This window comes from Haliaeetus albicilla, chromosome 26 (assembly GCF_947461875.1).
Source record: "Haliaeetus albicilla chromosome 26, bHalAlb1.1, whole genome shotgun sequence".
In the NCBI taxonomy this organism is placed as follows: domain Eukaryota; kingdom Metazoa; phylum Chordata; class Aves; order Accipitriformes; family Accipitridae; genus Haliaeetus; species Haliaeetus albicilla.
The window spans coordinates 21,300,496-21,326,422 of record NC_091508.1 but is presented as its reverse complement, the minus strand read 5'-3'; the positions used below and the strand labels follow the sequence as shown (position 1 = coordinate 21,326,422).

Sequence of the window (25,927 nt, the reverse complement as noted above, 5' to 3'; positions counted from 1 at the left end):
TTCAATGACCCATTTCACTGACAGAGCACAGGACTTGTGCTTGGAAATCCAGAGGCAGACAGTATGTTTTAAGATATTGGCTGTGGCTTTTTATGTCCCAGCTCCTCCTTCTGAGGATACAATTTTTTTCTCAGATAATTCACTACCGGTTTGAAGATACTGCCATAAACAATCCAACCCAAACTCCAAACTGGCACATTTCACATAGTTTCTGATTACATCAAGCAACTCAAAGTTTGATAACCACTGGCAAGGCACCCTCACCCCACAGGTTAGAAATGTAAATTCACAGAGCAGGAAATTTTTAGGTGTTATAAGAACAGCAAAGAAGAGCAGAGACTGATGAGATTCACTATACTGATGACATTTTTAGATCCAAACTCTTAGTATCTGCAGAGCCAAAACACCAGTGTAATATCTAAATACCAGCAACTACTGTTGAGACCAGATTGCCCTAAATCTGGGAGCATTTGGATGTGATCAATTTATTCGCACCCAGGCACAATGCCTTGTTGTCCCCAAAATGGCAGTGTTTAAAAGGCTCTTGCCCCATTAAGCAATTCCACCATCCAGAAATGTGATGGGACGTGCCCATGGGACTGCAAATTTAATGGATATAAATGAGATTATACAGGATACAGGATATAAAAAACAAAAAAGTGTTCAATTTAGATATTTGTCAAAGGAGCAGAATGGAAGAATAGGAGGAATCCTCATTTCTTTTCCAAAAGAAATTTCAAATTCACTTTGTGAAACAATCTGGTCAAAGGGCAGAACAGCCCAGGGGACAGGAGACAGTTGCCTTGATATTAGAATTAGGATATATGCCCTGGACTCAATGACTCAATTATACTTTCCAAAGGAAAAAAAAAACAGTATAAAGAGACAAAGGCAATGCAAACAGGGAACTTCTCCCTTCACAAAGGCAGCAGTCATTAGCCCCTCATCCCACTGTGGCTTTCTGATACTAGAGTTTTTTGTTCTGCTCCATTCCAGGATACATAGGAGAAAAGCTGTGGGGTAGAGATACCCCAGACTGATTCCTGCATAAGTGTTATGAAACATCCAAACTTGGAAGTAACTCTGCAAACAACTATATAGCAGATGTTTTGAAAATGTCTATGGCCACAAAGCAGAGATAAAGCTCATGAAATTGCAAATGGTATCTGAGAAATAGCTACTGCTTCTGGTGAGACAATCCTGACTTTGCCTACCATTGGAAGTCAGGCAATCACTAGCATTTAACCGTGTTTTTAGATGCCATTGTGTAAGCGGCTCTTTGCCCTTTTTGCTGTCTTCTGCACATAACTATGGGCCAGCTTGTGACAGAAATCAGTCCCTGGGAAACTCCACAAAACTGCAGGTGGAGATTGGGCAGTTACTCTGACACTAACCACAGCTCCCCATCCTCGGCCTTCACTGCATTACTACTAGTTGAGAAATGTTGTTTTAACATGCCATGCTCCATGCTAAGGATTTGCCAGGATCACACAACACAGCATCACTTCTCAGCTGACCCTACACATTCTCTCATTCGTGCCATCATTATCCCAGCCCATTTTGGTATGTTTGCCTTGCTTTGGTGCACCTTCTACACACCCAGCAGTTAATCTGTGTCAGTGGTTTTCTATCAACTCGTTGCCCTATCAGCTTCTCAGTCTCTTTGTACCTGAAGGTGGAGGCATCCGACTTCAGGGCCTGAAAGGGATTTATAGGAGACTGGTTTACAAAAGCCTGCCCCTGCTCTGACCTCCTTCAAATTCCTCCCACCAAAAGACTGTAGTGTTTCTAAGTCTTCTTTTAAGAGGCAGTGTTGATGGGGAAGGGAGGGTGCTCAGGGATTTAGACAGCCCTTTCTCTTCCCAGCATCATCTCTACAGCCCACCCCTCCCTTCCTCTCTCATGTGATGCTGGGGAGAGTTGCTGAGCATTGCACTGTCCAGCAATCTCATTATTCTGCCATCAACCCTTTTATTCTCAGATTCCCAGTCAGGCAGAAAACAAGGATGACGGAATCTGCCTGGAATCTCTGTAGCAATTAAGAGTGGGAGCCCAGGAAACTATTTGCAAAAGAGCTTTACTAGGCAGGAGATATGCGCCTTTGTACGCTTAATGAGTAACCAGTCCCAGCCTGCACTTTCCACAGGCCAGGAACACAGTCTATGGTAAAAAAGAGACCAAGTCCACTGCATGTTCAGAATGACTTTTCCGACTTGCAGCAGGCTCCATCTGCAAAGAAATTCACATTTCAACAGAATCACCAAGCACTGCTACTGTAGACAGGCTGAAGTAATTTCAAAGGCTACATGCATAGTTTTCTGCTTCCATTTTAAGAAGACAGTCTAAATGCCTCTTGCAAATAAAGATAAACATCAAATCCCTTTGCTATTTCCTGTCTTTTCCAAAGTTCTTTCGCAACAGACATACCTTTTTGTACCTTCTCTATTTTGGTTCATCATATAACTGCAATGCTCAACTATCTGTATTAGTCATTATGCCTGTCCATTACAAAAAGATTTGGTGACAAATGTACCGCCCCGTTGTCACACACAAACTTGCAGACTCAACAGGGCTGAACTACAGACAGATACCAAGTCAAGCAAATACAAAGCTTCACTAAAAAGCCAGGAGGCCCTTTTGGCTTACCAAAGAACAGCAATAGAGTAATAGGGAGAACTCCAATCTCCTCTAAACTCACTATGATCATGAACAATAGCAGTGGTTAACTAGTTAAGTGTACTCATAATCTGTGGTGAATGACTAGTTAGGTACAGGACTGCATAGAGAAAAGCCGAATTCCTGCATTGTTACTGTATTAGTTTTAGCTACTTTCTATGACCAAATGTTAACCTTAGTTACGTCTAAAAGTGATGACTTCAGCAGAACCTCATTTTGGAGGAAAATGTTCCTTTTTTGGAACAAACATCCTGAAGTAACACAGCATTGCTCATAAGGCATGCATGGAGCAGGCTGAGAAGACTGCAGTGTAAATCACAAGAAATGAAACAACATCTATGTAACTTCAAATTATTCTGTGAACTGCAGCTTGCAGAAAATTACCCAGTGTTTGCCCTACTCAGTAGAGGTTACAGGTGTGCTAACAACACTAACTCCAAGATTATATCTTATACTCCCCTGTATTTAGCACGCTTATACTAATACTGGAATATTTCCCAAGGACAAAACATGCCCCTGTGTAAATATAAGTATAGCCCTAATGTTCATTCAGTGGCAGTGCTAAACTTCTGGCTAAATAATTCCACAGATGAGACACTAATTCAAAACAGAATTTGTTACAGAGTGATGTCAGAAAGGGGGATTTCAGCAGTGAGAAGTGAGTACAACACTCGTGACATTGCCAGGAAGTTAAACACAGGGCCTGCAAGAATTCAGTGTACTAAATAGGTATCAAAGACTTAGACTACCACCTAGCTTGAGAAAGAACACATACTTTTTTAGCTCTAGTTTTGTTATTTTCATCCATCAGTCCTAGGGCATACAATAATTCCTCTCAATTTTGGAATAGATTATTATATGAATGTGAATAGCATACAAATATGCACCAAATGCTAATAAGCAAAATAAGTAAACTATATTTTCCTGCTGCACAATATACCAACCATGAAAACATTTAATTCAGACTATGCTGTTTCATGAAAATGGTGAAAATCAGGTCAAAGAAGTCACTGAAAGACAAGAGTTTATAGTTTTCCACAAAAGTAGTTGATGCTGGATTAACAATGACATTCAGGATTTTCCTTTACGTTTCACAAGAATAATATGAATCAGTAATGTCTATAAATGAAAAAAACATTAAAAAATACATTACAGTCATACAATCCTACAACCCTACTCTGAAATGAAACTGGAGAAGCCTACAGTTTCTTTGAAGAATATGTTCCAGGCATTTAGGGGTGGATTAGGAGGAACTTCAAAGGCTAACAGAGTTGCATATAAAGCATTCATTGAGCTCTGTCAGGACAGGTCTGGTTTTACACTTTAAAGGTAGCTGACAAGGATTTTCCCTAAAAGATGAGGTTTGTGACCTTTTTTATCACTTCAAGGCAAACAAGCTACATTACTAGGCTTTGTTTTAATAACTGGCTTTAATAATTTTATACTTTATACCTTTACTAAATGATTTTGTCAAAGGGCAGTTGCAACAGTGGGTTTTCTAGCCAACAAAAAGAGAAATAAGAAATTAATAAGATGCTGGGCAATCCGAGATACCCCTGGTAGTAGTTCACTCTCTCTCTCCCAGAGAGTCCTGAGGAATATCTTACTTCAGCTAACCAGGACAAGATGCTGTTGCGCTGCACTGGCAGAAATAGTTGTGGGAACTGATAAAGACGGTGCGGGAGGAGGAGGCTCTCAAAGAGCTGTAGCAAGGTTTCTGTCCTTCTCTTCAGAAAACAAACAAAACCCCTCAACTTTTTTCTCCGTTATCTCACACATGTTCTGAAATCTCAGTGGTAATCTCCCCCACAACATGAGTTGCATTGAAGTAACTTCTTTCACGGCCACCCCTCTCCCTCCTGACATAATGTTAGCAGAAGGTTTTATTATAGACCAATTATGAGTTGCTAAAACAGGACAAAGAGCTTCAGTCATTTTATTACTTCACCACTTGTGACATGCTGTTTTAGCATTACTCACTGGCTTCTAGTTTTTGTTTTGCTTTTCACAAGTTTGTTTTTGAAAAGTCTTGGGAAACCATGAGAGAGGATGGATGCCTTCAGGCTGGGATACACCTGACCTCATGGAAGATGCTCAGTGGAACATCTTGAATATCTCATCATGAATATCTCTCTCTCTCACTTTAATTTTAGCAGCTTAATTTGTTGATTCCCAAGGTCCCCTTAATTGTCACCCTTTTTATGCACATGGTACCTGAAGTTTCTAACTCCTCACACTGGCTTGACTGATAACTACCTTAAAGGTGCTCTTAATGATCACTTAAAATTCCAACAGGGAAGTGGCATGCATCGGGGTTATCAGCCCAGAGATTACCTTGTTTCTTTCATACTGAAGGACAATTTTAACAATCGATTGTTTTTTTTTCTTAAAATTATAATTAGTGTGTTATTCAAATGGAACAATATAATCTCCACAAACACAAAAAAATTATAAGCAGAGTCAGCGGTACTAACTGAAAATACCCATCTCTGTATACCTGTTCATGCATGTGCACTGCACTCAGAATACATTTTCATCTTTCCACTATCTCCTGTGTACAATGTCTCAGCAAAATGCTCACAATCACAAACACAACTGCCAGAAGAGTCAGGATGCCACAATATTATTTCCTGGCCTAGCAAAAACTTAATGTGAGCTTGGGCAAGCCAGTTCCACTTTGTGTATCAGTTTGCCCAACTTAAAAAATAGTTACAGGTAGTTCACAAGTGTCCCGTAAGATGAAATTATTCAAAGCCTTTAATACTTTACATTAAAGGTATTACAGAATTAGGAGTTTAGATTTTTGCAGTCTCTATAACATGGAGGTGCTTTATTTCAGCATGTAATATAAATACTACAACTGCCTAGCAAAAGAAAAGACAATTAAAGAAAAGGGTGTATTTAATTTCTGGATTCCCACCGACAATATGAAATATATTTCCTCAAGTTCTAAGCTCTGAAAACTTGCCCAATCTTACACATTCCAGCTGTGGCTTTGATCATTCCTAGATGCCCAAATCATCTCAGGAAGCAGAGAATACCTAGGAGGAGAAGGTAGGCTCTAAAGTGGTATAGGATGTCAGATTGGGCACTTTACCCAGACTAATTACGGGAACATTACTGATAAAAGGAATTGTGTCTTTCCTGTCTTTGAGTCAATCAGAAGTGAGGCTTTCGGAGACAACAGGATGACAAAAGGGTGAGAATCAGGTCTGCATATGTCCAACTTTTCTCATCCCTTCAGCTTCTCTCTCTCAGAAAATCAGCACAATTCGCATTACCCACAGTCCAGTTTAAAAAAACAAAGACAAAAAAACAGAGGATGTAAAATACCAGACTGAAGCTGCAATGCTTTTAAGGGGTAACCAAGCTACACGTATGCCCAACAGTGTTTCCCCATGACATGAACTGAGCAGAGTAAAGGGATGTGCACTCTTCTCCTCAAGAACCTATTACTGTGAAGGATTGCCAAACAGAGGAGAAAAAAGTTTACACACTGCATCTCCTAGTGTAGCACTTTTGTTTTCTGTTAAACAAGTTGCAACAGACAGGATTCTGGCATATTATCCTCCTGTTTTAGTGATATACTTTGGGAAAACACTGCTTCATGCTTACAAGTATTTATTTATGTTTCCAAAATTATGACCCAGTCATGATGTATTAAGTACCTTTTGTGCATGGATTTGTTATCGAGTTTCTTGACTTTCATGTTATTTTAAATCTTGCTCCCTATGACTATCACCTTTTACAAAAACGCACTGCAGGCTTGTGAAGAAAGAGGCTTCCTTCAGGTGTATTTCACCTGCCCTACTCACTACAACAACTGGAAAGAAGACAATTTACAATCAAGAGGGGAGAACAGCAGGCTTTCCAGCAGCAGCCTCCAACTGCACTGCAGTAATAACTCAGCTAGAGGAATCTTCAAGTGCCTAAACCATGAATGCTCAAAACCCCAGCCTGATGCAATTTTTACCAGTCAGGCTGTGCTCCTGCTGATCAACCCAGCACATTTCCTGCTAGAGAAAGATACTGAGGCCAAGGGTAGAAAGGGAATCCCTCCACCTGAAGTATCAGAGTAACACAACTACTAAATAAACTCTGAATAAAGGAATGGAAATAGTTATGTCTCCATGACAACAGAAAGGCATGTGCTTATATTAGTAAATCCCTGCTGACCTCTGCTGATCTTTCCCTGTCCTGGTCAGTGTAAGGGATTAGTGAAAGGGTACACACCCTGGCCTGTACCCAGGATCCACACACCAGGAAGGAAGACTGGACAGGTCTGAAAAGGGGTTTTCATGCTGTTCACCCTCTCTCTTCCCCACCCTTGCTAACTTCGGAAGGATAGCATATCTGCTATGGAAGGTAATGACAGAATAAAATCAAATCCTTCTTTAGGAAGTACCTTCAGTGTACTTGTCCAGGGAGCGTACAAGGCCTTTTTAGGCAGCTTTACACATCCTAGGGCTTTACAAGCCCCATTTCCTTCTTGACACAGAGAGATTAAACCCTTTCTTCTCAGACCTGAGCAAAGCACCTGCTCCTAGTAATACTAGCATCAGAAAACAAGGTCCTGAAATTCTCTGAGACTGCTGACAAGCTTATGACATGCTAACAATTGGCACTGATTTTTCACCTAGCCTTAATTATTCCTTAACCTGTATTCCTTGTCCTGTTTAACACGGTAATGGGCATCTTTTGACAGCTACTTTAACGGTGGGCCTTTCTAGTCAACATCAGAAAATGGGATGTGGGCATAGGAAACTTTCCCAAATCCCAATGTTTGGTCACAGCTACTAAGCCCCTGAGCTGCAGCAGTTCACTACCTCTGCCAGCCATCAGGAGAAGCTCTGTTGAAGGAGCTTGCTCCCACTTACCAGCTGCTACCTCTCCCCCAACCACTTCCCATCAGCTTTTGTCTGAATTTCCTGGTCTCATGCTCAGTTGCTGTCACCATTAGGATCAGGTATATTCAATTCCCCTCAAGATCCTGGTGCCCAGAGTCAAGTTCTTCTTCTGCATTTTTCCATAGCAACTATTTAATTTTTTTTGTTGTTGTGCAAATAGTATAGAAGGGAGAAATTATACTTCAGTGAAAACGCAGGCTGAGATACTATTTGCTGGCTGAATCTAAACATCATCGTTATCATCTCAGGTTATCAGCTTATCAGATCTGACAATCTCTGTGAAGCAAGACATGACACTATGACAAAAACCTCAAAATAAAGATTAGATAAGCAAAAAGCAGGTAGTACCTCTAAGACAATACTGAATAAATGGCCCAGCAAGATGCTAGGGATCCTAGCAATGCCTAGAGCATCTTTTAGAAGAGTCATTTTTAAAAAAGCCTTAATATTCATGCCTTTGATATATCTTGTAGATTTTGGTAGATTAAGCACACAAGCCCAGTATCTTAGCCAACTACCAATTTGACTGCTAATTTAAAAACCTCTAGTGAAGTCCCTGCACACAGTTCAGATTGCAGTTTTTCCTATCCAAAGTTTTAGATGGATATTGTGCATTCATCACTTCCCAGCCTACTTAGGTTGTTTTTTGTTGTTACTGGAGACCAGCAGGTTCCAGACCACAACATTTGCATGCTAGGTTTTTGGTGTGACAGAGCTTTTTTATGTCAGAGATATGTACACAGTCTACCAGTATTCATAAAGAATTTATAAAGGCCTAGACCGCTAGACTTTCATTAAGACAGGCATAAGAAGATGTGGCTCAGTTTCCTCTTGTGAAATATGCATAATATTTACACCCTCGAAGAAGCAGAACCCGATTCCTGGCTCTCTCCCACCCAGCTTGCCCAGTGAATTGCTAAATGGTGCCAAACGGTGGGCAGCAATTCACAGGGCTCGGCAGTGCCAATATTACGGCCAGAGGCATTAACAGCATTAATCAGAAATACCACTTCAGGGAATTAAATTTACTCTTAACACAGAACAAGCAGTCAGCTAGCTCGTTTTCATTATTTATTCACTGCCTTAACACAGATTTGAAGATGTAACTCCTATTATCACGCTTCTAGAACTTGAAGAAAGACAGGAGCTATAAATCCATGTTTTATGATAGTATTGCATATATTGCCACAGTAGCTCTTTGATCTTCTGTGCTTATGACACCCCCGTATTTTCCCTTAATACATACTCCTCCAAGCTGACCTTCACGGTTTACACATTCTCTGATCTCTCAGCCATTTCAACAGATCAAACACTGAGACAGGGGGGTTCCTGTGTAGTCAGTTAACCAGATTGAGTCACAAGCTTTAATTTCCAATTCTTATTTAAGTATAACTGACAATCAACAAAACAGCTGAAAAGATTGTATTTCTTTGTTTCCACATTTTGAAGCAAGTAAGATTTATGTCCAAGCTAATCTCAAGAGCTTGCATTAGAGCAGATAGCAAACTGCCAGAAAAAAGGTTTGTCTGCACATGTTCTCTCTCAATAGGCGTCCAAAGCATTTTCCAGGCCAAAGGTATGTGAATTACTGTGCTCATTCTGGCTAGAGTTGTGGGAAAAGAAATGAGCAGACACTCATTCTGCCCTCCAGAATCTCCTTTAGAACACAACAAATAAAGCTGAGAGCTATTCTGCCCACTACACGCACAGCAGCAGTAAAACTGGAGTCACATGCAGAGTCTGTACCACTGTCCCTCTGGAGTTTATTTTAAACAATTGGAGATAGCATGGATCTGGGTGCAGGATGGTCTTATGGTTACAGCTTGCAACAGGCCACCTGGATAATCAGAATTTCCTCAAAAATTTTGAACAAATAACTTAGCCACCCTGTGCTTCAATGACATTTAGACTCAGTCAATTAGAAATAAAAAAAAAAGTAGTCATATGTCTCACAAGGGCAAGAAAAGGCATTTCCTTATGGCCTTAAAATTCTACAAGTACTACATAAAATGCCACCATTCACTACAGTTAAAATCTGGCAGAATTCCCCCTGCAAAACAGGAGCAGGTGGAAAGACTATGGAAACTACTGCTTCCCTTGAGCTTTGCTGGCTATATCAAGATGTGTCATTCACCTGCACTCCAAAAGAAAACAATGTTCTCAGTAAATCACTGTTCCAAAGAAGAGCTTTACCCAAGAATGAAAAGCTGTCAGTGCAACGGTCAAACAGCACGAATTCTCAGAAACATGCCAGCTCTCTGGCAGACACATACCAAGCAATTCCGTATATGCAATGGGCCTTCCTTCTGCACAATACAAAGCCACCATAACTGCCTCACACTCCAAACCAGTAGCTATGGTTACTAGATACAAAAGACAGTCCTGCTGCTTCCCTGTGGCCAGAGGAATTCCAGGCACTTGGAGCAAATGCACCAGACAAAGAAGCTGGTACAAGGAAGAGGAAAAAAAAAAAAAAAAAAATCAGACAAAAATCAAAACATATTTTGACTTTCATATTCATAGTCTGAGGTGATCAGAGCAAAGGAAATTTAGGGAGGCTTCAGAGGGGAAGAAACTGTTGGGGAATCAAAGGAAAAGCTGAAAACTTTCTCCAACTCTCAAAAATTACATAAACATCACCCACTAATGAGAGAAAATGCTAAATGCAGTGTTCAGCAGATATTAGCAGAGAAAAGGCACTTTGACTGTATTTTCTGCATGTTCTCCATATTTTACCTCCACTTCATGTCATTGATCATTCCTGTCCTAGCTCAGTGGAAACCAAACAGGACTTTTATATACAGATACTGGCCTGGCAGTGCTGAGGAGAGGATAAGGAGGTCGGTTCAATCCCAATCATACTTTCCAGTAAAAGGTTGGACATGTTCCTGACATGACCTTATAATCCCTAGATGACTAAAACAGATGTCTAGGCCCAGCAGATCTCCAGGCACCCATTCCAGAAGAAACACAGAAATCTATTTTTCAGGGAGCATAAGAAATTGTATAAAAGGATGACTTCTGGAGCCCAAAGACATGTTAATGTGAACTTGAAGAATCCCAGTATACTCAAGTATATTCTTTGGCTATAAAATAAGTTTTCAATGTGGAAAAAATAAAACAAAACAAAAATCCCCATCAGTGTGATGGACTCTTTTGTTACCTCATCACTTCTTGCACTTTCAGGATGGATCTGCTTTCTTCAAAATTTCTAAGTAAGAATACTCATGTACTGTCATCTTCTTCCACATTTTGTACCAAAGGTATCTGGCACTTCAACATATTAGTATATTCCCCTAGGTATACTTCTCTTTTGCCTAGATGTGCTTCTAAAGCATATAGAATGGAACTAAAGCTCTGTGTTTCTTCTGCATGGGCACAACCGTAAAATTCAGAACTTTTCAATGGAGAAAATGGTTACTATAATAGCTGAAAACTTATTACATGAAGTGCACACACTTATAGCTCTTGTGAATAAACGCATACATACATGTGCACAGGGAGAAAGAAGAAAGGAGACAAGAAATAAATAGAAGGAAAAACATATCCAGAATGAAATGCCTGTTTATCTTTCAGACAAGAAGTTTTCAGGCTTCAAATCTAACTGTGGGAGTGACATTTTGTTCAGTTACTTTTGCAATACAAGGGCAGGTCAGATTTGATCCAAAGTTACTGCATAGTAGCTGGGTAAGAATCAGGCACAGAAGACAAAAACTTACCCCAAAATAAGAGGAAAAGTGGCAGCAGGAGAGCAGCATTGTACACCCTGGAGGTAGTTTTCTTTAATTCCATGACAAGTCTAAGAGTGGCTGTTCTAAAAACCTCTGGGGAGAAACAGTACTTGGAAACTAGCAAATACCAGCTCTCCCCACATCACGGACTTTGGAGAATTCTCTCTACTACAGGCACTCGCTCCATGCTCTGCCGAATTGGGGACTAGCACTAACACAGTGGACAGAGTCCCTGTCCACTCTCAAATGCTTCACTCATGTTCCTGGAACAACAAGAAAACGCTGCCTGGATCGCACGGATTGAACTGCACAAGGCAAAGCAAGTCGGATTTACAGGCACAGCAGCGGGAGGGCTTACAGGCCCACGTGTGAAAAAACCCTAGGCTGTCAAAGGTAGTAAGAAATTGAAGAACTGGGAGATTCACCGTACAAGGCAAAAAAGGAAAAAGGACCCTGTGTGGTTTTTTGCTTTCTGTTTTTTGAACTCCCCCTATATAATGAAGAAAACAAACCTGGTGTCTCCTCCAGAGTGCGGCAGGAGCTCAGAATTGGCCTGGGGACTGAGGTGGCTGGGGGTCATTTCTAGGATGCAGGCTTCTGTATCACCTCATATTTACAAACAAATTTCAGATGAGGATCAATCACAATTTTCTGATAGAGGCTGCTTTGTTCAAAGAGAAAATAAGACAAAAGACAAAAGCACACTGTTAATCCCAAAGAGCAGAGTTAGTCCACATTAGCCTTTACTGCTATCTCTCATACATCACGACGTGTGTGAACCCACAAGACAAAATGTACGTGAGCCCTCTTCCCAACTAAGGGACAGTTATAGAGATCAACAGAAGTATCCATGTAACACAAGCACCAAATCACATCACCACCTTTAGATGCATGTGTTTAGTTTTAGAAATGGAAAAAATTATCAGTGTCCATTGTTTTATGAGAGTAACTGGAAAATGACAGAGCCCACACTCAGTTGTGACCTATTAAGTACCTCTAAATCCACATCACAATTGGATTAAATTAACCGTAATGAGAATTACGTAGATTGCCTCACCCTTCCACTAACAACTAAAAATAGAAGTCAGGTAAGATGCCATACAAATTCCTAGTTCAAACAAGAAATATGCAAGATAGCAAGGAATTGGTGCAGACAGACCTAGACTACACATGATGAAAACAACAGCAATCCTACAATGAGTAATTTATATTATCTCAGCATCCTTGCAGAGCAGACAGAGGTTGATTGGCCATGTGCAGGGAAATGGGATATTTACTGCATTGTTTTTACCTTCAGTGCAGAAAGCAGAACAGTCACAGCAAGAGCGTTTTCACCACCAAAACACTGCAATTCAGGAACAAATGGTTCATGTCACTATCCTGCCTTGGAATGCTCCGAAGATGATATATCATGTGTTATCAACCTTATCTGGACCACCCTGCCCCCACTTTCATCTCTGGTGTCTTCAGTCTGTTTTTTCAAGATCAGCCTCAGTATTAGTTTCTTGCCAGTTACCACAACCATCTGGAACTCATTTCTCTCTCTTTAGACTCTCATTTTGCTGTCAGGGGACGTAACCAAATGCAGACACGTGCAGAATCTTTCTGCTCAGAAATTTTTTGCCTCACCTGCGTGAATTATCCTCCTAACAACTCACCTTTTCCAAATCAAAGTAAATACCTATGAATCCATTGCGCAATTAACACTGCAGGAAAACACTGTTGTCCTTGACTGAATACAGCCACTTCTGTGAACCGACTAGTGCAACACTTCACAACGCTTGGGAAATAAAACTATCCATAGTAATTTATGGCTCATATGTCTACCTGAAGGACACGCTCAGCTTTCACAGAACAGAATTACTGTAACAAATCCCCACAGGTAAGAAAATGGATGTCCTCCCGCAGAGGCTTAGGTCTCATGCAGCTCTGCTGCTACTGCTGTGCTGTGTGGCCTGTGGCACCTCATACAGCTGAAAGAGCCATTAGCTACTAAAGTCTTGTTACACACTAGCTAGACCCAGAAAAGAGCAAAACAGTTTAGCAGAGGCTGAACAATTTAAAAGCTCAAAGAGGAACATTTCTGGTGTCTCTCAGTACATTTGAGACAACGTCTCAAGCAGTAGCTTCTTGTGCTAGTGACTGAGTTTTACTCTGGAGTCTTCATTTGGTCTTTCTGTCAAGTTAATGTTGATGGGTTCGAACTGAACTGCTAACACGGCCAATGTGTCAATACTATTACACATGCAGGAATGCTATGAATGGTACCTTTCTGAAGGTACCATTTCATGCATTTGTCACAACAAGGTTTGGACTTGAGCAACCTGGGAAATGGCAGCAGTATATGGTTCTCAGCCAAAATCTTCCACAGACAGAGGTGAGACTCTCATGCCTGTGCCACACATTTTAAGTTCTGGGGTTGGAGCAGGTTACAAGGGATGATCCTCTTGAAAAAAGTGTTCATTTGTTCTCTGTGACCACTGTTAAATGCTAGCACACCCAAGTGGTCTGCCAGGTCTTATGGCTCGTTTAGTGTCACTCAAAACCCAAATTAATGGAGCCCGCATAGGTCAAGACATCCGACTTCCTTCTAATAATAAATAATACCTTAATCCAGTGTCTACCTGTGAGGATATTAGAATTTAATTTTTTCAACGTTCATGGTTGCAATTTGATGAGATTTTGCCAGCATAAATGGCAGACTATTTCTGTGCTGGACCATTGGGCATACAAAAGCCAATGTGGGTATTAACCAGCTTAGTCCAATTAAAGGACCCTAATGCAACTCTGTTAAGGCCCTGATTTGTTAGGCTTGACTACATTTCCAAAGAAAGAGCACAATTGGGTGGATTTGTTATCTAAAGCATAAGCTCCAAGTCCTTAGTCATCCTTGCTAAAGCCTTCCCCAAACTGGCCATGGTTTGTGCTACCTCCGCATTGCTGCAGTCCAACGTCAGTATAATCTGCTCTTTAACATAGTATTAAAACTAGAGCCAAAGGACACAGCTGCTTTCCTCTGTGTAACACTCATTACAAGAGACTTAAGGACAGCATAACAGCAAGGCTTCTATTCTCAGCCAGTAGGCAGGAAACTTTGCAAGCCGGAAATGCATGCCATGAAAATGGGGCAGCAGTAAGCAAGCTGGATTAAGAGAAAAGGGAGAGAGTAGGTCTGGGGTACTCAGCAGAACCTTTCTGTCTTCTTATTCTATACTTTTTTGTGTACTTTTCACAAAACAATCCTATACATTTTTGTACAAACAGTTCAGAATGAACTGCGCAGCAAAGTACCTAAGCAAAACAGTCTGCACTTTCCATTCAAAGAACAATGTACGCTTGCCAGAGTTTCACAATCTTTCCTCACACAGGGCTTAAAATAATCCTAATATTACAGATTGGATACTAGAGCTTAGACGTGTGATATGACTGCCTGTATCACAGACAGAAGCTGGTAAGAATAAAGGTATTCCTATCTCCTGTCATATGCACGTGTTGTAGCTGTCTCAGAGGAGAGAGCCTCACCTTCCCCCCTTACAGTTCTGGAATCTCATCACTGAATATAAATCTGCTTTTCTGAATTGAACAAGGCAAGCTAACAGCATCAAAAACTTCTGACATTTTTTCCCCAGCTTCGTCCTCTGAGGGTTATTAGACACAACCATAAACAAAGGAGTCCATACTAACAGTGCCTGCAGACTTGGACCTTGGGAAGTTGAGCTAGTAAAGAAACAAACTTCCAGTTGCACTCAAAAACAGTGTGCAAAAAATGACTGCTTCAGTACACTCTTTCGCTCCCAATCACTGCTTAAAACTGCCAGGTATATTTTTTAAAAGTTCAGCTTTTGGAATTTCAAGCCTACAGACTCACAGGCCAATTCTGTAAAGTGAAAAGTTCAAATACAATTTAGTGATGTAATGCTTGAGGGTTCCCTGGGATCCAATCTCTAACTCGAAATTGGCCCTTTCCTGTAATAACCAAAGTTATTGCCCTTAACATGCATCGTCACCACTTTTCCATCGGGCCACTAGATGTCCCTTCTGCACTGCGCAAATTCCAGCAAAGGCCATTGTGTGAAAACAGCAGAGTGGAAAAGAAATTCACGTATCACCAGTGCTACCAAACCAATGCAACTAGACACATCCTGAAATGCTGTAGGGCTGTGCCAAGCAGCATGCTGAACACTGTAAGACCTACTGCAACATCCACACATCAGAAGAGCCAAGGAAAAGTTTTGTCTGCAAGTCAAAACTTGAAGTTGCTATTAAAATCTGGTAAAATCACACAAAATTTCCAGTTTCAAGACATCCTATTCGCACTTCCTAGACACAATAAATTTAGTTTCCTATCGCTACTAATCAGAACTGCTGGCAAGGAAATCATGCTGCCTGATAAGAGTATTGAGCATATGACACTGGTCAGTCCTAGCTAATGGCAATGAAAGAATTGGCATGACAAGAAACACCAGAAAGGTTGCTATTTCTTGCTATGCAGTAACTCAACAGAGCAATGTAATGGATGGTCAGAGTTCTGACCCAGTCTCACTTTCCTGGAGCACAATAATCAATTTCATATAAAATTGTAGCGCTGAGGAAGAAGAGGGTTGGCAGTCCAGTAGGACAAAGTCATAATGAACATTTATTTATGAAAATTTCATAGGAAATATCTATGTGGGTTAAGACTGAATGTAGCATACAAATCCCATAGCTTAGGTTTGGGTCTAACTCTTCCCATACATGCAGCCCTGCAAGTCTGGCCATCGGGCGCCATCCTGTGGCAATGGACTCTCACTCCTGTGATGCACCAGCGACTGGCCTCAAATGCATGATTTATGTCAGTCACACAGCTACAAACAGCAAACGAAACCTCAGTGAAATCCTGCCTTAACTGAGAAACTGGGACAACAACAAATCCTCTTAAAAGAATATCACTTCTACAGAGAAATATCTTAAGCAGAATGTTTTTCTAATCAGTATCACCAGCAATGTCTCAGAAGACTCCTGTATTTGTCTGCAGACTGTGGGATGAGGGAACAAAATTGAAGCAGATTTGCCTGAAGTCTCAAATCACCTACTCTGCCTTGCAACACTGGCTGATTGTGCAGAGATCTTCACTACATGCCTCATTCCAAAAAAGAACAAGTTGTAAGAACCGTAACAAGGATATATAATACATGCATAGTACCTATAGCTTCCACTCCAGCATATAAGCCCATTCACAACATACGCTGACTAGGCTGTAGTAAAGATAGGGCCATACTTCTGCCAAGTTATCTCCAAAGGAAGTTACAGAAGTCAGGCTCTAACCACGTATGTACCCTTTGATCTATGTGAGACCCTGCTGGAGTGCTGCAGGTCAACTTTAAGCCCCTTTGATCCTCTTCCACTGCTTACAGCTGCCTCGGTGGAGGTGAATCCCTTCCAAGGGGCCTCTTTTGGCAGGCGGGAAGATGAGAATGTTGATCAGCTAACAGGAAGCAGCTAACAGTGTAAAAAAAGGTCTCAAGCAAGATTTTCTGCAGTAAAATGTTATAGCAGGAAGAAGGATGTGTCCAGTACATTGCCTGGATCTAAGAGTGTTTTGAAGTTGTGTTGACTATTGAGAGGCCTTTTTGCTGCTGTTCTTGTCAAAATGATCCAACATACTTCTAAATATCTCTTTTCGCTACGACTATCGCTGCTTAGAGGGAGCCTCTCAAGCCACTGGAGGGCAGTGCTGGGCAGTTTTCTGATCTACCAGCCTAAAAACAAGCTTTGAAAGGCAACCTTCTGAATTAGCATACGTTTGTTGGAAATGTCTGCGTTATTGGCAACCCTAGTGTCATGGTGGTGCCTAGGGCGCTTAGCAGGCTTCAGGGGAAAACTAAACGCTCAGCCAGAACCAAAGGAACCTACAATCGGAGCCAAAGTAAGGGAGCTATGCCCTGCAGCAGAGCCTGGGTGAAAGGAACCTTGTAATGCAAAAGTTTGCGCTCTGTGAAGGCCAAAACATGGGGGTGGGGGAAAAGGGAATTTTGGAAAAGCCCCCAGCTCAACCTGAAAAACAAACACATCTAGCTGCACCATGTGAGCTGTGTGTTCTGAAGCAGAGTCTAGCCTCCAATTCCTGTATATGACATCTATCTCTGCCATGGAAATGACACCTTTGAATACTGCATAAATCAGCAAGCTCTGCCTCATTTTCCTTCCAGATGTAATCTCTGTAGTGTCTCACAGACTTCATGCACACAGTCTGCTCTGTAATGAGGCCTCTGGGAAAAACTGGACATTCTTACCACAGTAGGTGGTAGGTGGCAGGAAGTAAGATGGATGCAGACCACAAACATGCCAAATGTTGAGGAATGATTAATTTTCTCCAAGAAGCCAAAGATGCAGGGCTCGCTTTTGTGCATTTGCACCTTAATGAACACTCTATTCAATAAATACTCCTACTACATCCAAACCTAATCCAGGTAACTAAACAGACACATCTGTCAATATGAAGGCAAGGGATAACTGTACAGAAAGAGCCCTATGTTCAACTTCCTGACTCACAAGCTGGGGATATTGTCCAGCTACTTTCAATATCTTAGGCTTGTGACTTTCTAGGCCATGTTTCACACTAGTATTAGCATAACCTCTGACTGTGCCACAGTGACACAGAATAGCAAACATCTCCCAAGTTAACTTCTGTTCTAAGATTATTTCACAGACTGAAGCTCCTACGTGAGTCAATTGTTTCTTCTTCACAGATGCCCCAGAATAATGGCCTGACCTAAACTGGGTGTGCAAAAGTTGCTGGATCTGTTATCACTTCAATAAGAGGGTCTGGCAGCCTTGCAAGGATTACTGCAGCACATACTGGCATGTGAGCAGACATTTAATTTTGCTGAGATTCTAAATCCTGGTGTTTCCATTGCCATCCGTTTGTCAGATTGCTTAACAAACCTTTAAAAATGACAAATACAGATTTTTATATAATTGTTAACATTCAAGCTTGTTCTCATGGTCTTCAAATGGTGCTTCATCCCAATGTCAATAACACTGAAGTTGTTTCATAATTAGGACTTGAATAATTAACTTGTCACCACATTGGCAACAACTCTTCCAGACCTGCTTTGTATGTGTAGACCCCTCTTTAAGAAAATAAATATCATGTAAGTCAGGAAATTTAACTTAATAAGCATATATACTTGTACTCCTGACTGTTTTCTTCTGGCATAGAAAGGTTTCAATGATGACCAACTACATTACTACCACTTTGGCAGCACTAACGTCAGATCAGAACAATCTGAGCTGAGACACAATCCCATATTTAGTTAATGCTCCCATTCTCTATTAGTACTGCTGCATTGCTGCAAACTAAAATAAAAAATACCCTTGTTTGCTTCTAACTGCATAACTGGACCAGAGACAAGGGTAGGTGGTGGTTTTTAGGGCCTCAGCACTTCTCTCTGCCCTGAGGGGAGCTCTAGTTTGCTCCACTTCTCTTAGGGAGCATGGTTTATGCACATTTTTTACTTCATGTCTTGCAACAGCAGGCAAACCAAGCTCCTGCTGAGCTTCTGCGAAAGGTGATAATATCTGCAACACAAGCGTTTGAATCTTTAGCCGTGCTAACTGGTGTGCTGAATGTGCATGAGAGTTCATCAGTACGTCTGAAACAAAATCTGCTCAATGGCCTCTGGAAAAAAAAAATTAAGCTTTTATAGCATGCTGAATTAAAACACAGTCTATATCTTGATTTATAATAAAGAATTCCAACTATGATATAATCAACTTTCATAGACACAATACATTGCATTGCAGAAGGTCAATATGGCTTTCTTGCTACAACGGGCAAAAGCAGATGTGACACCCAAGTCTGGCTGCGTATTGCATCAACTGTAATGACAACACACTGAATCAGTGGGAATAGTGCAGTTCTAGGTGTTTGACTGTGCACTTCACTATATGGAGCATTTTTAAGCTGAGGGCCTCTGCTGCTCATGCTGGAGTTCCAGAGTGATCAGTCCTGTGACTGCATTGCTAAAGGCCTCAGGTGTGGGAAGAGGAAGCAGCAGCTGCAAAGTCTGAAGTGGAAGAGTCCATATTCACACCAGCACTCAAAAACTTACAGTAGAAAGTGACCTCAGCAGATTTAAACAGGGGAACTGTTTTAAACTTTTCCAACCTACTTCTGAACACAACCATAGGAATAGAGCACTCATAAATCCTGGTACCAGCACAATGGTAGCTTCATCAGGATTATGATTGTTTCAGTAAGAGCAAGAATAAGCACCAAAGCATCTCTCCCTGATGAGAGGCATATAAGACTTTTTATGAGGTTGTATACAAAACATTCAACTGGATGGATCTAGAAACTGCCCAAGAACTATGGGAAGAAACAAGGGAAGAATTCTAGTAGTTTAAATCAGTTGTCTAATGCCAATCCAGCCTTGCCAATTATATGTATCATTTCTGGAAAGAAACACGATAGTTGACAGCTTATTGGAACACTATCCATTTTATCCCTGAGAAACTCCATTGCCACTAAGTCAACCCTATATATACCCCAGTAAGAAGCAGCATCTTGTATCTTTAAAGAAGTTTTCCACACCAAGGCCAGCTTGTCAGCATCATTTATTATACTTGAATGCTTTATGAGACAGAAGCCACAAATCTGACAATTTAATTTTCATTTGCTTTGGGAATGACTGCGTATGCCAACCTAGCTATACTATCTGGGCAAATGATGAATCTTTCTGCTTCCAACTCAGCTTTAGGTCCTCCTCTTTCTATTACAGGACATGACTTCAGAAAAATTTCCTTTCCTTTATCTGTGATGAGAAGGCAAGCCAAATTACAGATGGCTGAGCTTCCCATAATAGTAGAACAGTTGCAGAAATTTAATTTCACTCCACGGTATATGAATCGATCTCTGGATCTTTAGCTTTGCTAACCTGTACATTCAGTGAATCACAGATGTTTCATGAGGGCCTATCAGTGCTTTTAAAAAAAAATCTTTGGCTGAAGATTTAAACTCCATTTGATTCTAAAGCCTATTTAATGCATGACTCTGAACCAAGGGACTTTGCATATTTCTGCTAGTCTCACTTCCCAGAAGGTCAGTAGGGCAACCACACTGGAGAAAACTGAATCCAAGAAGCAAGGAGAAAATCTCTTTAGATGTGTATGTTCTGAGAAAATGACAAAACACTGTCACTTGTACTATATGAGACTAAATGAAAATTTCTCCAATTCCATTTCTACCTCTCTGTAAAGCTTGTTAAAACATACCTTCCCTTTGCTTCTGCATTTCCTTTGATTCAGGCCAGACAATGTAACATGGAGATTAATCACTACACAGCACCCAGTATTTCTCAGATTTCACAGCTTCATTTCACTTAGAAAGATAAAAAGTAAACCTCCAATACTGTCAACCATATGGGCTGTTATAACATTTCCTCTTATAACTTGGGGAATCATACAGCCATTCCCCTGAAATCTTGAATGAGCTAATGATTACTTTGAATTTTTCTTTCCTTCAAGAGTGCACACTACATGCAAATGATCCAGCACCTCTTATTATAGCAAATAACTTTCAGGAGTACACAAATGAGAAAACAGAAGCAACCAAAATGCACAGGAGAAAGCCAGGAATGCCAACACATTGTTTTTCTACCTTGAAACAGTTTCTTCCCATTGAGTAAGAGGTTATGTCATTCAGACATTATTTTAAAATAGTGAATCCACTCCTGGCTATTAACTTCAACACTGATACATACTTAACTCCAATTTCCTTGTTTATTTCCCCTCAGTAACTTAACCCATAACTTAACCCTATTGAAATTTTTTGTTAAAATCATAAAGCTGACACTTTGTATTCCCACCACCAAATATCCACTGGAGTTAACACTGAAGTCAAAGCCACAGTTCATCCTCTTTCCACGACTTTAAAGCTCATAATCCTCCACTAAATTAGCCAGTAAGGACAGTGATTTGCTGATTCTGCGCAGCATAGGACTTGATCTCTTGTCTTTCTCTATTGCTTTACAGAAATGGTGCTTCAATTACAAGCACATCCTTGTGGGCTGATGGAATCTCACTGTTAGGTCAGAACAGGTTCCTACAATTTCAGAACCAAATAACTTATTTGGGCATTGACACACAGGAATTGCCACAGCAGCAATGGACACAATGCTTCCCAACTCATTCATCCATCTTCAGCTGAAACTGAACTTCTGGCGTGAAATAAGGTCAAAACAAAGTAAAGAGTGAAATGGAATCTGTCCGACAATAAGCCAGGTGTCAGGCATCCAATCCACAGAGCCTGACCAAGGACAAAACGGTCATTCTCTGTTAGCTGTGGTGGGATGTTAGGAATTTTGAGCAGATGTTAATAGGATGAATACATACTAGTCATACAGTCTCAGAATGATAATGCCTCTGAATACCAAAAGCATACTGATCTCCTGAAGTTCATAGTCAGAACATCTAATGGCTTGGGAGAGCAAGGAAACACTTGGGAGGGGCGGGGGGGAGAAGGAAAAGAGAAGATGATTTAGGTGGGAGAGTTTTATCAGTTAAAAAAGCCTTGGGGCACACAGAAGATGTTAAAATGCTCAGGCACAAACAGACACATACTGAGGGGTGCCAAGAATGCACACTTTGCGCATAGGAACGGAAGAATGAATTTACAGAACTTGTATGATTGTAACAGGTCTCAAACACCACTTCTTGGTAGAATATTAGAACTAGGAAGAACCTAAAGGGGAAAACAAATCCTTACTGCACTGTCCTGGTGGATCAAAACTGTGGGAAAAGAAAAGCTAACACCAGTGACGCAGAGAATGCAGATCCTGTTCAAAAGAAATTCAAAGGGAAATTCTTTCTATTTTAATGACCTCAGCTGTTATTAGTAATGCAGATCAGGGCTTTGTTCTAAAAGGAAATCTCATTTCTAACCTGCAGTGTCTTTTTTAAGTGTGAGACTTTTGAAAGCTCCTTTTAAACAAGGGCTGTGTAACTGGGAAATTGAATTCATTCTCTCTGCTTTGATATCTGTTTAGTTCAGCACTATACACACCGTCAAAAGCAAAATGTTATCCTCCACTCTGCACTAGAGGGCCAAGCAGTCCAATGGCATACGCTCTCTGCTCCATGGTACTGATCCAATGTTTTCACCATCTCACAAAAGTGTGTAGCTCTCTGAAGGAGGACGAGACTCCAGGACAACAGGAATGCAAATTATCAGCACATTCAGAGGTGTTTTTTCTTTTTTATGAGCTACAAATCAGACTAAGCTACACTAACAGAAAGATCCTTGTAAAGTTGACTGTCAGCAGTGCCACCATAGGAGCATATCATAATTCTATGAACTCTGGTCAATAGTATTATATATCCACTGAGCCACTAAGGACATTAAGCAAACACATTGAAAAGATGAGAAAAGATTCCAGTTGTCCTGAGCTTCCCACTCTCTGACCGCAAAACCGCACTCTCACATCAAATGGGGAATGAAACTCAAGGGACATTTTAATCCTACACCCATGCTCTAATTATTAATCCTACTTTATCAATATTTGATGGAGCTGTTATCGTGTCTCCTCTGACCATTACACTTTTCATATAATGCTCTGAATTATACTGCTCTATAGCAATGTAATAGTAAGGTACTCCTTTCAAGGTAATACAGATAGAAAACATGGCACCTCCTTTCCTAACACAGTGCTTTCCAGAAGACCCTGCTTCAGGACTAGCCTATGAGATCGGCAGCTATAGCATAAGCAACTGACTAACAATTTATGCAAAAAGATATATCAACTTAGCCCTAAATGACCCCTCCCCTTTGTGGCCCACTATACCCCCATCATATGGAAAAAAAAAAATATTCATATCCTGAAAACCAAACCAAAACACAGATAATGTCGAGCACAATAGAGAACAGTCATTATGTATATTGGCATAGAGAATCACAGTTAATAAGGCACAAAAGCAATTATGACAAGAAAAACTTAAAATTTTTTGGAAACTAAAGTGTTGAGGAAGAGGACATAGACTACCCTGTGCTAAACATAACAGAAATGCCTGTCCCCTGCCAGAAAACCTGCATTCATGTCACACAAACTCACTTAGATGAGTACATGATTAGGTATGCTGTTGTGGTTGCATTTCCACAGGGTTAAGAGGTTACTGCTGCTACCCAATTACTCATCGGCACAGTTCCACAAGAGAGTACTCCCCCTCTGCTTTGCATGCGTAACTGCAAATGCAATAACTCCCAAAACAGATGTTGTTAACATGATCAAGAATATTAACTCAGCAATTGCAACTGCTTAAACTAATGTGAATTGCTTAGGTAAAAGGCAGCTCAAGAACAATTACATGCAGCTACATGAAAAGTAAAACATTCCACAATCCACATCACACTCTTTAAGGATCCTCTTCGGAAAACATAATACATACTCAAAATTCTCCATCAGTGCAGAATCATTAAGATTAGTGCCTGCTGCTGAAGAATTGAGACACAGGGAATACAAATTCATGGATATAGAAGGGGCTTTTTCTGTAGATTCTTCAGTCTCTCAGTTTCTGAATACTATACCTTTCTTCTGCAAGGGACCTTATTTAAAACAAACATGAAAAGCAAAAGTAAAACAAACATTTAAGAGAAGAATAACCTGCTGACAGAAAAGAAGCACCCAGCTTGTTTCTCTACAGGACACCTGTTCCCAAAGCAGAGGTAGGGGCTGAAGTATGGCAACATATTGGGAAGCTTACACTTTCTTGTCAGATTGCACATTTTCCCAGTTCCAGGCTTTTACTGCATTATACAATGTTGGTATCATAACATGCAAGTGTCAATTCATGGAGAAATACAATGAGGGAACAGAGAAGCAGATTAATTCATCCCAATTCAAAGCCTGGGCAATAGTGGCTTCCCTGCCTGAAAAGCAATACCAGAGCAGTTACTGTTCACAGGAAAAAAAAGAGGAAAGAAGTAGAGTCATCCCCAACCTTCGGTCACCACAGATTAATTGCAGAAGCATGGCACCCTTCTTCCCTAGCTCCCTAATGGTCTCCCAGCAGTGAAGAAAGAAAGAAGTAGGGATGAAGGAAAAAGAAACCAGACAAAAGCAGGTTTGGGACTCCATATAGTTAGATGAGTAATTTATTTATTTGTGTATGTGTGAGGAGGCCAAGCCAGTTCTTCCATTCAGAGTGTACAAACCTGTAATTTCAGCACCTAGAAGTGAGTCTCCAAAGTTGCAAGCCCAGCCAGGATTTCTTGTGCTCCCATTCTGCATGGAGCCCAGTGGAGACAGAATTTCTGTGGAGAGCAAGGGAAAGGGTTGGAGTGCACAGAAATCACATCAAAGAGGTTTTTGCATCTTTAGCTTGTAGAACATAAAGCAGAGATATTAAAATGGGAAGATTAAAAGAAAAGTAACAAAGAAGTTTTGATGTATTCATGGGACAACAGGTAGCAGTCAAAGTGCCAGAAGAAGCCAGAGAGATTGCTAGATACTATGTGTCTTCTACACTTACGATCTGACTCAAAGCCCGATGAAGTAATTAAAGATAGCTAGCAATTACAGTAAGCTTTGGTTCAGGCCCGCAGAGAGCATGCTTCTAGGAAGCTCAGTCCTTCCACATTTCAGCAGATTGTAACAACTGTGAAATTGCCAAAGATCGGAAAAAACTATGGAGAGAGGGAGTAAGTCCTGAATAACATCTGTCTAATGAGTTAAAAACACTAGATGATGCAAGCTTTAAGGGAACTTCTTTGTCATCTGTTCTGTCTTTAGAGAGAAGAAAGACGTGGTTGCATTTTTTTTTTTTTTCACAGCAACGATACAAGCACAGAACAGCAAACAGATGGAGGTGTCATAAGCAAAGTGTGAAAAAGAAAAAAAAAAAGAATAAAAAGAATAAAGCGAGAGTCCCTCTGCTGGAGATTATCAGGCTGTGAAATCATTTGTAATGACCTGTCAGAAAAATGCCTCAATTACTACAGGTTGGGATAAGCAACGGGATAAGCATAGGTACTTAACCTCAGAGACAGAAGGTCCCTAAGGATGGACTGGTTATCCACACCATAAAGCAAGGCAGGTCATAGAACTGGGGAGGCTGATGACTGCATGCACTACAACAACAGCCTGTATACCAGACCGATGGCTTGGTGTTGTAATCAACCCTGGCATGATACTGTTTATAGGAGTATTCATGCAAATTCTGAGTAGTGGAGCTCTTGAGACCTGTCAAGTGACAGAGTGATACTTTTGTTTGTTTGTTTCTGCCCACAAGTGGGGGGGGGGGAGGGAACCACGGTGGAAAGTACAGAAGAGAAAACAGCCCATAAGTGGAAGGAACTAAATGTTATCAACATATAATGGAAAAGGTTTAATGTGGACTATCAAAGACTACGTATCCCCATCACAAAATATGCTAGGCAGGTTTAACTGAGCAGTATGGATTTTGAGGGACACACCGTTTCATGTATAAAAAGAAGGTTTGGAGATGTTACAATTTAGTCTTTTTGCCAGGAGGTCCTTTATTAAAATTGCTGTAAATGATAACTTGTTCAGCTAAAGAAGAGGCTCCTTCTGCCATGAGCTGTAAAAGGATGTAAGTTTTCAATTCTGTTTTTGAAGG

The 25,927-nt window shown here is 40.7% G+C and overlaps 1 protein-coding gene across 9 annotated transcripts in view; it reads right to left on the bottom strand.

Annotated features, from left to right (window-relative positions):
• CRB2 (crumbs cell polarity complex component 2) overlaps positions 1-25,927 on the bottom strand; it is a 75,945-nt gene that overhangs the window by 31,972 nt on the left and 18,046 nt on the right. For 6 of the 9 annotated variants that reach the window (XM_069771302.1, XM_069771298.1, XM_069771307.1 and 3 more), the window contains one exon: positions 24,504-24,602. The exons of 2 other annotated variants lie outside the window; for them this stretch is intronic. In XM_069771302.1, coding sequence (XP_069627403.1) covers positions 24,504-24,602 — 99 coding nt within the window. Of the gene's footprint in view, positions 1-11,302; positions 11,544-24,503; positions 24,603-25,927 lie in introns of those variants that run through there. One more of the 9 variants, XM_069771304.1, reaches the window with a different exon arrangement.